At 35.4% G+C, this 15,593-nt stretch overlaps 1 protein-coding gene across 2 annotated transcripts in view; it reads right to left on the bottom strand.

Moving 5' to 3' along the window:
• The window catches only part of CSMD3 (CUB and Sushi multiple domains 3), a 1,062,125-nt gene that overhangs the window by 617,542 nt on the left and 428,990 nt on the right, over nt 1-15,593 (bottom strand). For both annotated transcript variants that reach the window (XM_024739588.1, XM_024739590.1), the window contains one exon: nt 11,050-11,174. In XM_024739588.1, the coding sequence (XP_024595356.1) occupies nt 11,050-11,174 (125 nt within the window). The remainder of the gene's footprint in view (nt 1-11,049; nt 11,175-15,593) is intronic.

Genomic DNA, 15,593 nt, shown 5'->3' with positions numbered 1-15,593 from the left:
TTATTCAAATGCTATGAAGCTTATACAGAGAAGATTCTCCTTTTCCAGGTATCAGGTTCAATTTAGGCTGAGTGTACTCTGTTTAGCATGGTTGTTCTCTTTCCAACTGAAGCAAAAACTAAAAGGACTAAGTGCATCCAGTCAAAGTAAATAGGGCTTCAAGACTACTAAAATTCTGCTATGCCTCAAAATTTATGTATGCACAACTATATGAAATGGGTTTAATTATTTCTGTTTTACCCATCAGGAGGCTTATAATTTGTCTGTGGTCCTATAGATGGCGGGTGGAGTGGGAAATCAAATCTATTTCCATCTGATACCAAAGTCCGTCCTCTTAACCAAAAGGCTACCCGAACTTCCTAAATTAAGGTGAGCCATTGCTCACATGTATGTGTGTGTGTGCGTGTGTGTGTGTTACTGCTTTGGGGAAATGTGGGGAGACGAGGTTATGTACACTCCAAAAGTCTTATGATCTTTATCCATGTAGTACTTCAGATGTTTATTAAATATGAATTGATAGTATATGCATTTTTTTTTTTTTTTTTTTTTTTGGGTGCGGGGGCCTCTCACTGTTGTGGCCTCTCCCATTGCAGAGCACAGGCTCCGGATGCGCAGGCTCAGCAGCCATGGCTCACGGGCCCAGCCGCTCCGCGGCATGTGGGATCTTCCCGGAACGGGGCACGAACCCGTGTCCCCTGCATCGGCAGGCGGACTCTCAACCACTGCGCCACCAGGGAAGCCCAGTATATGCATTTTTATTTCCTCTTGTCAATTATTAATATTTGAAATCCATTTCTCTGTATATATGTTTCCCATTAATTTTATAGTATTTATATTATTAAGTATCCCCCTCCTTTACCATGATTCATTTGAATATATTATTTTATCTTGGTGTAGTTGAGTGAGTATAGTCACAGGCTAGGAATGTTTTCAAATATTTGCTGATAGGTAAAAATATAATTACTGTTATGGACATAGAAAAGGCGGTTTTATTACTTCAGTACTGCATATTTCGATAACTCTAGAGAAGATGATGGGATCCTAATAAGACACTGAATGTTAATTAGTTTCATTTTCTCATTCTGTAAAATAGGGGTGATTATGCCTTGCTGATAATGATTTTATTGCGACATCAAAAGAATGAATAATTTTAGTGTCACTCTATAGAAAAAAAAGTTTTTTTGTTCTTTTACCAAGTAGACACTGAAAACTTAATTTATATATTATGAGAAAGTGCATTATGGAAATACCAATAACCTAACGTCAGCACTTTTGTACTTGTTGTTTGCACTGCTTGGGCTACTGTTTCCTCAAATGACATATATTTTTTCTCCCTCAATTCAGGACACTTCTTAAACAGCAACTCAGAGAGGACTTCGCTGACCATTGCATGCAAAACAATAGGCTATAATTCTCTCAGTTTTTCTTCATAGTATCTGTCCTGCAATTATTCTCTATATCTGTATTTGTTATTATGGGTCTCCTGCCCTAGAATATGAGTTCTACAAGAATAGGAACTTTGGTTGCTTTATTAACCATTCTCTTCAGAGCCCAGAATGGCTTGCAAATAGCAGATTCATAGCAAATGTTTGTTGAATAAATGAATGAGTGAACCAAATCTATGTACAGCCATAGGCAAGGAATTAATAATAATGACACTACTACTACTACTTGTATCAGCTAATGTTCTTAACTATGTACCAGGAATTACATGCTTGTATCAGCAAGTTCTCACAACAACCTGTGGGAGTAGATATCATTATCCCCATTTTCCAGATGAAGAAATTAAAGTTTAGACTAGACTAGATTAAGTCATTGATTGTCAACCTTGGTTGTACATTAGACTTATCTGGTAACCCTTTAAAAATACTGGTACTTAGGTTTCAACTTCAGAGTTCTGATTTAAGCACAATCTCCACACTAAAGCAATTAAATTAAAATCTCTAGGAGTAGGTGCAGGAAATCATATTTGTTTTAAAGTTCCCATGTGACTCTAAAGTATAGCCATCATTGAGAACCCTTCATTGGCTTCAATAAATTAACTAAATTTCCCCAGGTCACATGGTTAGGAAGTGGTGGAATAGAGAGTCAAACCCAGTTTCTCTGACTTCTACCCAATGCTTCTTCTATATTTTACACATCTACTAAGGTAGGATGTATGGTATTTTAGCACCTTGCCATCTGCAATATTGCTAACTGTGACTTTGAGACAATATGGTTATATATCTATAATAGAACAATTTTAAAGACTGTGATGTTCTTACAATTAGTTTAGTTGCCTTAAGTGAAAAGAACAAACAAACAAAACAAAACAAAAAAACAGAGAGCACTTCTTGCTCCCTATTCCTCTGCACTGTAGAGGTGGCTTTATGGAGTAACATACAGAGAGAGAATCTCTATATCCTTTCAATACAGGTGAAAGACCAGGCCCTTAAAACTGTTCCTTTAAAGATGATAACAGTGTTAAAAAGAACAGAAATGTGTTACAAAAGCACTTTGTTATAACTTGATAAAACCAAATACGGAAGACCTCCAGTACTGGATACATTACATTTCAAGCCAAGTCTGAAAACTTAAAAAAAACAGGAAAAAAAATGAGATAGGGTCTCCAAAATTGGGAGCGATTAAAAAAAAAAAAGAAACATGATTTCAAAAGATTTTACCTACGTTTTTAAGTTCCAAGAGATCATGACATCTCCAAGTGTGACAATGCTTTTAAATATGATAGCCTCAACAGTGAGAGATTTGTTTTGCGTGAGCATGGCTTTTAGCCAGATTTATAGATCTAGATAGCACCACAGCACTGCATTACATAGTGATAAATAACACAGGCTCTGAAGTGAGGAAAACTGGGGTTTGAAATTCAGTCCTTCTACTTTTTAGCTGTAAGGTTAAGCACTCTAAACCTCTCTGAGACTCATCTGTTTTCTCATCAATCAAGTGGGAATTAAATTTACCACCATCATAACAGATTAGTATGAGGATAAAGGAGCTAGTACACAGAGAAATACTAGTGTAGCACCTGATTCATATTAAATATTCAATATTTGCTTGCTATTATTAGAATCATCACATGTGGTACTTTCTAGAATTAAAAAGGATTTGGATGCATTGGATGAATTCAAGTAGAATAGAAATAGAAGGTTCTCACATATATCTGCAGAGACATACCCCCATATGCCTAAATGGAATTTTTTATTTGCTAACTATTTGCATATTTTTCTAATAATTTTTGAGATAGGCAAGATGTGTGGAATGTATTTCTGAACAATTGTTGGAAGGACACCATAGAAATGCAAACTTTCTAATTGTTTAGGTAGTTTTAAATTTTAAATGATACACATAAATGCCTCACTATTCATATCCATCAAATAACATGAAATGTAATTTTATCATTCAAATATGCTCATTGTTAGAGTCCAGTAAAATGTATTTGCTTATCAAAATTATATAATAAATGCCAAAGTACTGTTTTTTAGAAAAAAAATGACCATAAAGACAAAGGAATGTATGATAAATATCTGTATTTAGACCATCTGTCTATCTTCTTCACCATATGTCACTATTAATTGCTAATATCATCCTTATTATGCATCATCTCATCTGTAACATTATTCCATGAAAGTAAGAAGGCATCAGTAACAACTACAGGAAAACACCTGCTATATGTGTTTCTGGTTGATAAATTCCAGCAGGCTCTTTCTGGTTCGCTCTTGAGCAAAATTTCCTAATTGCCTTTGCACAACAGGAAGTCTTCTACCAGGGCAACTTCCTCTGATTACAGTCAGCACACTACTATCTTCTTAAACTGTTTATTTTAATTAATTAAATCTCCCTACAATATTTATTCAAAATGTTTATTTAGCAACTATTATGTGCACAATAATATGGGCATAATGGTCACTGGGCTAAACATTGTGAAGAAGAATAAAATATGAGTAGGAACTTACAATATCTGTAAAAAGAACTTTGAAAACTATAAGAATAAATAAATACTGTTTAATGAGGGTCACAGCTCTTAGTTTGGCCAGCAATTATCTATCATATAAACTGTATACTCATTTTTTACTTTGTATATGAAGAAAAGAGTTGAGCTTCATTATGATCCTTCTATTTAATTAAAGGCAATATATAAACAGACCACATTGGTAACTGTCTTCTTGGCAACAGGCAAAATAGATCTATTGAGAATTCAAGCATTTTACACGTGTTGATTATTTTGTTCTTTCTGAGGTGGTTTTGGTTGAAGGGGCAAGTCTACTGCCCATGAAATGATTAGGAACCACTATCAAAAAGAACAGATTTAAATGCTAGATTGTGTGGTAAAGACAGCAAATGTGAAATAATGTTAAAGAAGTGGGGGTAAAGGATCATTGAAATAGAAAAGAATTTTTCGAGGAGACGAAAGTTGAATAAGACTTTGAAAAGTGGGCAGAATATGGTTAATAGGTATGTTTTCATTTAGGATAAGTCAGACGTATATAAAAATCAGGGCTGTGATTCTGTTCAGTACTGAGATGCTGGTATATACGTTTGGTAAGAGTTAAAGAAACAACTGGGTGGAGATAAGTCATGAATGATTTTGGCAATCAGATGAGTTAACAATTATTAGCAGCAGCACCACAACTAGCAGCACCTCTATCCGTATAAATGCTTGTGTTTCAGCCCATATACTAAGTGCTTTTATATGGATTACCTCATTCCATCCTCATACAAATCCTTAACTCCCTGTGAAGTAGGCACTGATATATAATAACACTCCTTTTACAGATAAGAAATCTGATAATTATAAAGACGGCAGATTACTTGAGTAGAAGATCAGGAATTTAAACTGGCATAGTCTGATACCTGAATTCATATTCTTGTCTATTTCATTCCACTGGTTTACAGTATGAAATTAAGAAACAACATGGGGCCTTTGAACATTCTTCAGGTATAATAAAAGTGAGATTTTGATGGGAGTAGAATGTCAGCAATATGTATGATAAACTGTAGTCTAAATGAAAAGAAATGAGACAGATGCAGTACTGGAACTACAGAATGGTGACAGTGGTAGTGGCGGTTTAGCAGTACTCCCAGAGACACTTCAAAGGAGGAATGACATAACTAAATAGATTCCTGGATCCAATTCCAACGTGTCTTGGGGGGAGGCTGGAGCTTCCCCCACAACACCAAGCAATTCTTGGTGTTCGACACCAGGCTGGTGTCCTACAAGTCAACTCAATTCTGACACTATCTACCTACCTGGAGGTAGCATCAGATTCCACAGGTTAGGATTCAGTCTATAGGACTGCCCCCAACCCCCGTCCCCCTCCACTTTAGATGTCAATCTCAAGCCAGGTTGTTGTCTATGCTACTGACCAATCAGTTACAAACTGGAGGTTCCCACAACCTTCTCCTTGAACTTCAGATGCCAGTCGCAAGACCATGTTTGTTACTTGTACTTCTGATTGGCTATAAATCAGAGATTCCAAAGACCATCTCCTTTTGGGGATTAATTTGCTAGAGCAGCTCACAGAACTCAGAGAAACATTTTACTTACTAGATTACTAATTTATTATAAAAAGATATAACTCAGGAACAGCTAGACAGAAGAAATGCACAAGGCAAGGCATGGGGAGAGGGCTTGGAACTTGTCATACCCTCTCCAGGCACACTATTATCCTCAAATCTACAAGTGTTCACCAACTCAGAAGTTCTCTGAACCCTATCCTTTTGGGGTTTTATGGAGGCTTCACTACATATGCATGATTAACTAAATCACTGGCTATAGATAATTGATTTAATCTTCAGTCCCTCTCCTTTCCTCAGAGGTCAGGGGGTGGGGCTGAAAGTTCCTCTGTTGAAATAGAAAATAATCTCCAAGTTCTGCCTGCATGTTACTTCCTCCATCTCAGTGCCTGACCATCTCCAAACATGGAAATAATTTCCTCATCTGAATTTTGCAGAGGATTGTACCTCTCTTGTAAACAAAACAGTCTACTATGTATTACCTAGTTTTCTATTTATACCTTGTAAATCAATACAAAATAATAAAAAAACATTACATACTATGGATCTCATGTAGTGTTTAATCTAGCATACCTACTAACCTTCATTAATGCTTGTGGAATCCAAAATAAGTTAATCAGTATGTTAGTAAGTGAATAAACAAATAACTGGATGACTGATGATGACCCCACTTTCCAATAGTTTTGCTTGCTTTCCTTTGGCCTTCTTTTCTAAGATTGTTTTTTTTTTTGATGTGTACTATTTTCAAAGTCTTTATTGAATTTGTTACAATATTGCTTCCGTTTTATGTTTTGGTTTTTCAGCCACCAGACATGTGGGATCTTAGCTCCCCCAACCAGGGATTGAACCCACACCCCTTGCACTGGAAGGCAAAGTCTTAACCACTGGACCGCCAGGGAAGTCTCTGGCCTTCTTTTCTAATCTTGCCTTAATCACCTATTCCATTACTCCCATGAATGGCTCATGCCATTGTGCCTTAACAGACAAAAACATTCGTTTCTTGGGGCTAAATAAATACTGACTGAAAATTAGTCAAAAAACTTTTTGTCCAATTTATCAAGATTCACTTTCTTAAAAGTTTCCTAGTTAACAAATTATCAATTCTCAAATAAATGCTATTTCTTTGAACAACATGAATGTCTGAAACTTTCTAGATATGATTCATGTGCATAAATCTGCTTATTTGCATAAGCTCTAGCTTTGGGATTATCTATTGCATTTCCAACAAAGGAATAATTGTATCTGTAATGGTAAACTGTCAAATATCTCATATACATAACCCATTTAGGGAACAAAAATTATTGTCTGAGTTTGTGTAAAATCCATTAATATTAATTTCTGAATTGCTCTTTTAATTCATAATTTGCTGTTTGTGTGAACTTTCAGTCCCTTAAAAATCACCATTTCTTGATTGCTCAACCATGCAATACATAGACAGCAGCTATATTAATGACTTCTCAAAGGTGCAGTTCACTGATACTGCTATTTATGCTGCTGTCTAGAAAAAAGCATATTTATTCTGTCCAAGCACCCATAAGACGTGAAAACTATTCTTTGTTCAGACTGACAGTGGATAGTCACTTTAAAACTTCAATTACAATTTCAGCATGTCCCCTCCGTTACTGTTTCCAACACCACAGCCAGTAATTTCTACTAGCAATTTTTTTTATAAACCATACACACATGTGCCCTGCATGCAATGAGCAAATAAATTTGTGTATAAATGATTAATATCTGCAGAGATAAAATAATAACAATATATGAATCTTGAACATTAAAATTTTATACCTCCCAACTAATGACTGATGACTGTTGAATGAAATATATATGTATATCTCTCTCTCTATATATGTATATGTTTACATATACATATTTCAATCATCTATCTTAGAATCAAAGAAAATAATCATACAGTAATTTTCAACAAATATTTCTTGAGATTTGTCAACACAGCTGTTCTTTGTGCTACAGGGTTTATGAAAAATAACAAAATAATATAACATTAGTTTTGCCTTTGAACAATTTACAATCATAATAAATATGATTCATTCTTTTTATTGAAATGAGAGTCTTGAATGAAAAAAGATGGTTTATAGCCTCAATCTCATTTTATGTAAACCTTAAATTCCATGATCTGGCTACAATTTCTCTTTTTATGTGAGACTTTGTTTCTGCATTAACATTAATCTCCTTTTCTAGACTCTATCCTCTATTTTCCTATTCTCTCTTGCTATAAAAAATGCACACATATAATTTATGTAAAACTGAAGCAGGATATGTGGATGCCACCATTTTGAAGCCATGATTTTCAATTTTGTCCCTTATATCTATAATTTGTCTTGAATGGAGGATATCATAAGAAATCAACTTTAAACAGTTTACTGTTCTATCATTGCCCAGACATTGATGAGAGTAACTCCCACAATACTTATTACTCAGTGTCCACTTTATAAAAAACAATGCAAGATATTTCATATCTTAAAGCCAGGAAAAAGTTTGCTTTTGTTGTGTCATTGTCATATTTCATAGACAATGGTTTTTGTGTAAACTTATGTTTTTTAAATTTGTTAGGCAGCTGTCATATTTAACATGTAAGCCATTCTTAAAAGTTTTTTACTTAAAACTTAAAAGCTTTTGCACAAAAAAGGAAAACATAAACAAAACAAAAAGACAACCTACAGAATGGGAGAAAATATTTGCAAACGATGCAACCGACAAGGGATTAATCTCCAAAATATACAAACAGCTCATACAGCTCAATATCAAAAAAACAAACAACCCAATCAAAAAATGGGCAGAACTAAATAGACATTTCTCCAAAGAAGACATACAGATGGCCAACAGGCACATGAAAAGAAGCTCAACATCACTAATTATTAGAGAAATGCAAATCAAAACTACAATGAGGTATCACCTCACACCAGTCAGAATGGAAAAAGGAACCCTCCTACACTGTTGGTGGGGATGTAAACTGGTGCAGCCACTGCGGAGAACAGTATGGCATTTCCTTAAAAAACTAAAAATAGAGTTGTCATAAGAACCTGCAATTCCACTCCTGGGAATATATCAGGAGAAAAACATAATTTGAAAAGATACATGAACCCCAATGTTCAGAGCAGCACTATTTACAATAGCCAAGACGTGGAAGCAACTTAAGTGTCTATCGATAGATGAATGGATAAAGAAGATGATATACAACGGAATATTACTCAGCCATAAAACGAATGAAATAACGCCATTTGCAGTAACATGGATGAACCTAGAGATTATCATACTAAGTGAAGTAAATCAGACAAAGACAAATATATGATATCACTTATATGTGGAATCTAAAAAAAGGATACAAATGAACTTATTTACAAAACAGACTCACAGACATAGAAAGCAAACTTATGGGTTACCAAAAGGGGAGAGGGAGAGAGAGATAAATTAGGAGTTTGGGATTAAAATATACATACTACTATATATAAGACAGATAACCAACAAGGACCTACTGTATTGAACAGGGATCTATACTCAATATCTTGTTAACAACAAATAATAGAAGATAATGTAAAAAATAATATATATTTATATGCATAACTGAATCACTTTACAACTGAAAGTAACACAACATTGTAAATCAGCTATATTTCAATAAAATTTTTTTTAAGTTTTTTACCAACTTGTACATAAGCTTTTGTTTAGGATCATGTAACTGTTTTACCTTATTTTCTCATTATCCCTATTTCACTGGTTTTTTTAAATGCTATTGCACTATATGGCATTTTGTAAACCTTTTTTTCTTCAATTGTGACTATGAATTTTATTTTATATTTTTAACATCTTTATTGGAGTATAACTACTTTACAATTTTGTGTTAGTTTCTGCTGTACAACAAAGTGAATCAGCTATATGTATACATATATCCCCATATGCCCTCCTTCTTGAGCCTCTCTCCCACCCTCTAGGGTCATCACAAAACATCGAGGTGATCTCCCTGTTCAATGCAGCAGCTTCCCACTAGCCATCTATTTTACATTTGGTAGTGTATATATGTCAATGCTACTCTCTCACTTCATCCCAGCTTCCCCTTCCCTCACTGTGTCCTCAAGTCCATTCTCTACATCTTCATCTTTATTCCTGCCCTGCCACTTAGGTTCATCAGTACCATATTCTGTAAGCCCTTGATAATGAGAAAGGTAATGAATAAACATCTACCTTTGACATGAAAGTTTTACTTGAACCTGAGAGAAAAATCTAGGCTCTCTGTTCTTCTTACTCTGGGTTGCCATTGTCGAGTGAGTGGAATATATCTATTTGCTTCCATTTTATTATTTTCTATTCCTTCTTTAATGCTCTGAAATCTTGCTTCTCTCCCCAAACAATGAATAGTCTTTCTTAAGGGCTTTGTCATTTTACAGACATTTGAGCTTGGGTGAGTGACTGGATCTCTCTGTGTCTTACAATACTCATTTCTAAAATGGAGATAATAATGCCTCCATTGGTTTGTTTTGAGGATTTAAATGAGTCAAAGTATATGTAGTGGTTAGCACACTGCCTGACACATAGTAAGTGCCTAAAAAATTAAGCCTATGATGAAATCTCCTATACAATTCCATTTTCAGTTTTTTTATACTTATTAACAGGGTAACGTTTTTCTAGTCTCATATAGAGCTGAATATCAACTTTGACTCCTTCTTGTCACTTTCTCCTTCCATATCCAACTAGTTGTCAAATACTTTGTCTTTTTCCCTTTATGACAGCTTTCAAATCTATCCCTTCTCTATTCACCACAATCTGCCTGAGAGGACTATACAGAGTGTGGCAACTCAGTGAAAATATTCCCTGAGGGAGATGAAGAGTTAATGGAATTTTGAGTACTAAGACACTGAAATATGCAGAGATGTCATTATTAAAAATAACAACAACAACAGCAACAAACAAGCAACAAGAGCCAGTAAGCCAGAATGAGGTGTTCATTTTCAAATATAGCTAAATAAAGTTTAGAATGAAGAGGTCTCATTTAATTTATATGAAAATATTTAATTTGTAGGAAGGTGCTGGAAGTAAATCTTATCTGCAATTACTGGTAATATAAAAAGCCAGAGCACTCATTGATTTGTCTTAGTTTAAATTAACTAATTATAGAACAAGTGCTCTACCTCCACTGCCACCAACATCACTACTATTGGACACATAAGCAATTCAAATGGCAAATCATACAAGTGGAGGTGCAATTATGGTTTAAAAAATTTATATCCACATCAATGGTAATTCATGATTTTAAAAAAAGGCCAACAAAGTTACCACTGCCTTGTATTACATATTTTAAGATTCCAATTTGTTGCTATATGATTATTAGATTGGGAACTCCTTGAGAATCTGACACAGTGGTTTGCATATTACAGATTTTCAATAAATATTCTTAAATACATGAGCTAAATGTTTCCTGAATTACAGGTCAAAGATTCAACTGAAATTTATACTCAGTGGAATGAAGTTCGAACTATTAAAATGTGTTAAGAGAGCATTTTTATTTTAAAGACTGTTCTTTACCTTTACATACAGGCCTGTGATCACTCCAAGCAGCAAAGACTTCAGCTATCCGTTGACAGGTGATGCTCTTAGCACCCTGTAGGACATAATCTTCATCACAAGAGAACTGCACAGTTGATCCAAGGCTAAAATTGAGCAAAGGATTAAAAAACAGTATTAGAAGAATATAACATAATGGTTAGGCTCCGGTTCTACTGGCAATATCCAATAGTTCAAAAATGTTCCATAGTGACAAAAAAGATTGTTCTTTTTAAAAACCAAAACATGAAAATATGACTCGTACAAATATATAATAAAAATCACAAACAATAAATCAATAACATGCAGGTATTCGTAGGAATTTCAAAAAGCTCTCATCAAGTTTAATTATCTTGTTATTAGTTGTAGAAGCCAAGGTTAAATAATTGACTAAATTTCCCATCTTAAGTAGGTGGTAAATGTGAAGCAAAAAGTGGACTTTCTGACTTGAATCCAAGTGCTTGGGTTCATACCACATTATAGTACTTCTCTAGCAGGTATTTATATGTGTATTTACTTGGACGCGTATATGTCCATCCACAGACACACGTATACAGTTAGGGCTGCAAAACTGTGCTGATTGTTTTTTAGATAAAATTCACCCACCATTTCTTATTCCTGATCTTAGAGGAAATGCTTTCAGTTTTTCACCATTGAGACCATGTTGGCTGTGGGTTTGTCATATATGGCCTTTATTACGTTGAGGTATATTCCCTCTATGCCCATTTTCTGAAGAGTTTTTAACATAAATCGGTGCTGAATTTTGCCAAAAGCGTTTTCTGCATCTATTGAGATGATCATATGGTTTTTATTCTTCAATTTGTTGATGTGGTATATCACACTGATTTGCAGATACTGAAAATTCCTTGCATCCCTGGGATAAATCCCACTTAATTGTGGAATGTGATCCTTTTAACGTATGGTTGGATTCAGACTGTTAGCATTGGGTTGGCCAAAAAGTTCATTCAGGTTTTTCTGTAACCCTTATGGAAAAACCTGAACGAACTTTTTGGCCAACCCAATATTTTGTTGATTATTTTTTGTGTATATGTTCATCAGTGTTACTGGCCTATAATTTTCTTTTTTGTGGTATCTTTGTCTGTGGTATCAGGGTGATGATGGTCTCAGAATCAATTTGGGAGCATTCCTTCTTCTGCAATTTTTTGGAAGAGTTTCAGAAGGGTAAGTGTTAACTCTTCTCTAAATGTTTGATAGAATTGGCCTGTGAAACCGTCTGGTTCTGGACTTATGTTTGTTGAGAGTTTTTAAATCACAGTTTCAATTTCAGTACTTGTGATTAGTCTGTTCATACTTTCCATTTCTTCCTTGCTCAGTCTTGGGGGATTGTACCTCTTCAAGAATTTGTCCATTTCTTCCAGGTTGTCAATTTTATTGGCATATAGTTGCTTGTAGTAGTCTCTTATGATCCTTTGTATTTCTGTGGTATCATTTTAACTTTTCCTTTTCATTTCTAATCTTATTGATTTGAGCCCCCTCCCTTTTTTCTTGATGAGGCTGGCTCTTTATCAATTTTGTTTATATTCTCAAAGAACCAGCCTTTAGTTTCATTAATCTTTCTATTGTTTTCTTCCTTTCTATTTCATTTATTTCTGCTTTGATCTTTATGATTTCTTTCCTTCTACTAACTTTGGGTTTTGTTTTTCTTCTTTCTCTAGTTGCTTTAAGTGTGAGGTTAGGTTGTTTATTTGTTTTTGTTGTTTCCTGAGGTAAGACTGTATTGCTATAAACTTCCCTCTTAGAACTCCATAGGTTTTGGATCATTGTGCTTTCATTTTCATTTGTCTTTAGGTATTTTTTGCTTTCCTCTTCATTTCTTCAGTGTTCCATTGGTTGTTCAGTAGCATATCGTTTAGCATCCATGTGCTTGTGATGTTTTACAGTTTTTCTTTTTTTCTGTAGTTGCTTTCTAATTTCATAAGATTGTGGTGGAAAAGATGCTTGATATGATTTCAGTTTTCTTAAATTTACCAAGGCTCACTTTATGGTCCAGCATGTGATCAATCCTGGAGAATGTTCCACGTGCACTTGAGAAGAATGTGTATTCTGCTTCTTTTGGATGGAATGCCCTATAAATATCAATTAAGTCCATCTAGTCTAATGTGTCATTTAAGACCTGTATTTCCTTATTGATTTTCTGTCTGAATGACCTGTCCATTGATGAAAGTGGGTTGTTAAAGTCCCCCACTATTATTGTGTTACTGTCAATTTCTACTTTTATGGCTGTTAGTACTTGCCTTATATGTTGGGTTGCTCCTATGTTGGGTGCATATATATTTACAATTATTATATCTTCTTCTTGGATTGATCCCTTGATCATTATGTAGTGTCCTTCTTTGTCTCATACAGTCTTTATTTTAAAGTCTATTTTGTCTGATATGAGAATTGCTACTCCAGCTTTCTTTCCACTGCATGAAATACCTTTTTCCATCCCCTCATGTTCAGTCTGTATGTGTCCCTAGATCTGAAGTGGGTCTCTTGTAGAAAACATATATACAGGTCTTGTTTTTGTATCCATTCAGCCAGGCTATGTCTTTTGGTTGGAGCATTTAATTCATTTAAAGTAATTATCAATATGTATATTCCTATTGCCATTTTCTTAACTGTTTTGGATTTGTTTTTGTAGGTCTTTTTTCTTTCTTCCCTTCCTCTTTTGTTCTCTTCTCTTGTGATTTTATGACTAACTTTATTGTTGTGTTTGGATTTTCTTTTCTTTCTTGTATGTGTATCTATTGTAGATTTTTGGTTTGCAGTTACCCTGAGGTTTTGATATAGCAGTCTGTATATAAATAATAGTGCTTTAAGATGCTGGCCTTTTAACTTCAAATGCAATTCCAATATCCTGAATTTGTGCTCCCCTCTTCTCCCAATTGCTGGTTTTGATACATTTGTGTGCAGATGATTTCCTACCTTTAATTTACATTTGTCTTTACCAGTGAGCTATTCCATTTGTAATTTTCTTGTTTCTAGTACAGGCCTTTTCTTTTGCACTTAGAGAAGCTCCTTTAGCATTTGTTGCAAAGCTGGTCTGGTCGTGCTGAATGCTTTTAGTTTTTGCTTATCTGTAAAGCTTTTGATTTCTCCGTTGAATGTGAATTACAGCCTTGCTGGGTAGAGTATTCTTGGTTGTAGGTTCTTCCCTTTCATAACTTTAAATATATTGTGTCACTCTTTTGGCCTACAGAGTTTCTGCTGAGAAATCAGCTGACAACATTATGGGAGTTCCCTTGTATATCATTTGTTGCTTTTCCCTTGTTGCTTATTAATATTTTTTCTTTCTCTTTGTCAGTTTGATGACTATGTTTTTCGGTGTGTTCCTCCGTGGGTTTATCCTGCCTGGGATTCTCTGGGCTTCCTGAACTTGGTTGGCTGCTTCCTTTCCCACGTTAAGGAAGTTTTCAGCTATTATTTCTTCAAATATTTTCTCAGGTCCTTTCTCTCTTTTCCTTCTGGGACCCCTATAATGCAAATGTCGTTCATTTAATGTTGTCCCAGAGGTCTCTTAGACTGTCTTCATTTCTTTTGATTATTTTTTTCTTTATTCTTTTCTGTGGCATTGATTTCCACCATTCTGTCTCCCAGCTCACTTATCCTTTCTTCTGCCTCAGTTACTCTATTGATTCCTTCTAGTGTATCTTTCAATTCAGTTATTATATTGTTTATCTCTGTTTGTTTGTTCTTTAGTCCTTCTAGATCTTTATTTAACATTTCTTGCATCTTCTCAATCTGTGCCTCCATACTTTTCTGAGACCTTGGATGATCTTCACTATCATTACTCTAAATTCTTTTTCCAGTAGATTACCTATTTCCAATTCACTTAGCTGTTCTTCTGGGGTTTCAACTTGTTCCTTCATCTGGGACATATTCCTCTGCCACTTCATTTTTTCTAACTTTCTGTGATTGCAGTTTCCATTTCACAGGCTGCGGGATTGTAATTCTTCTTTTTTCTGCTGTCTGCCCTCTGGTGAATAAGCCTGTCTAAGAAGCTTGTGTTGGCTTTCTGGTGGGAGGGTCTGCTTCCTGCCCACTGGTGGGTGGAGCTAGGTCTTGTCCTTCTCGTGGGCAGGGCCTTGTTCAGGAAGACTTTAAGCAGCCTGTCTGCTGATGGGTGGCGCTGTGTTCCCACCCTGTTGGTTGTTTGGCCTGACGTGTCCCAGCACTGGAGCCTACAAGCTATTGGGTGGGGCTAGGTCTTGGGGAGGAAATGGTGGCCTCCAGGAGGGCTCACACCAATGAGTATTCAACAGAACTGCTGCTGCCCATGTCTTTGTCCCCACAGTGAGCCACAGCTGCCCCCTGACTCCACAGGGGACCCTCCAATACTAGTCTGGCCCAGTCTCTTATGAAGTCACTGTTTATTTCCCTGGGTCCTGGTGTACACGGGACCTTGTGCGCACCTTCCAAAAGTGGAGTTTCTATTTCCCCCAATCCTGTGAAATTCCTGCAATGAAACCCTTCTGGCCTTCAAAGAGAAATTCTCTGGGGGCTCCTCCTCCCATTATCAAACC

Source organism: Neophocaena asiaeorientalis, unplaced genomic scaffold (assembly GCF_003031525.2).
Source record: "Neophocaena asiaeorientalis asiaeorientalis breed wild unplaced genomic scaffold, Neophocaena_asiaeorientalis_V1.1 scaffold533, whole genome shotgun sequence".
NCBI classification, from domain to species: Eukaryota; Metazoa; Chordata; class Mammalia; order Artiodactyla; family Phocoenidae; genus Neophocaena; species Neophocaena asiaeorientalis.
Note: the sequence above shows the minus strand (reverse complement) of the source record. Positions and strands in the feature narration are given on the sequence as shown.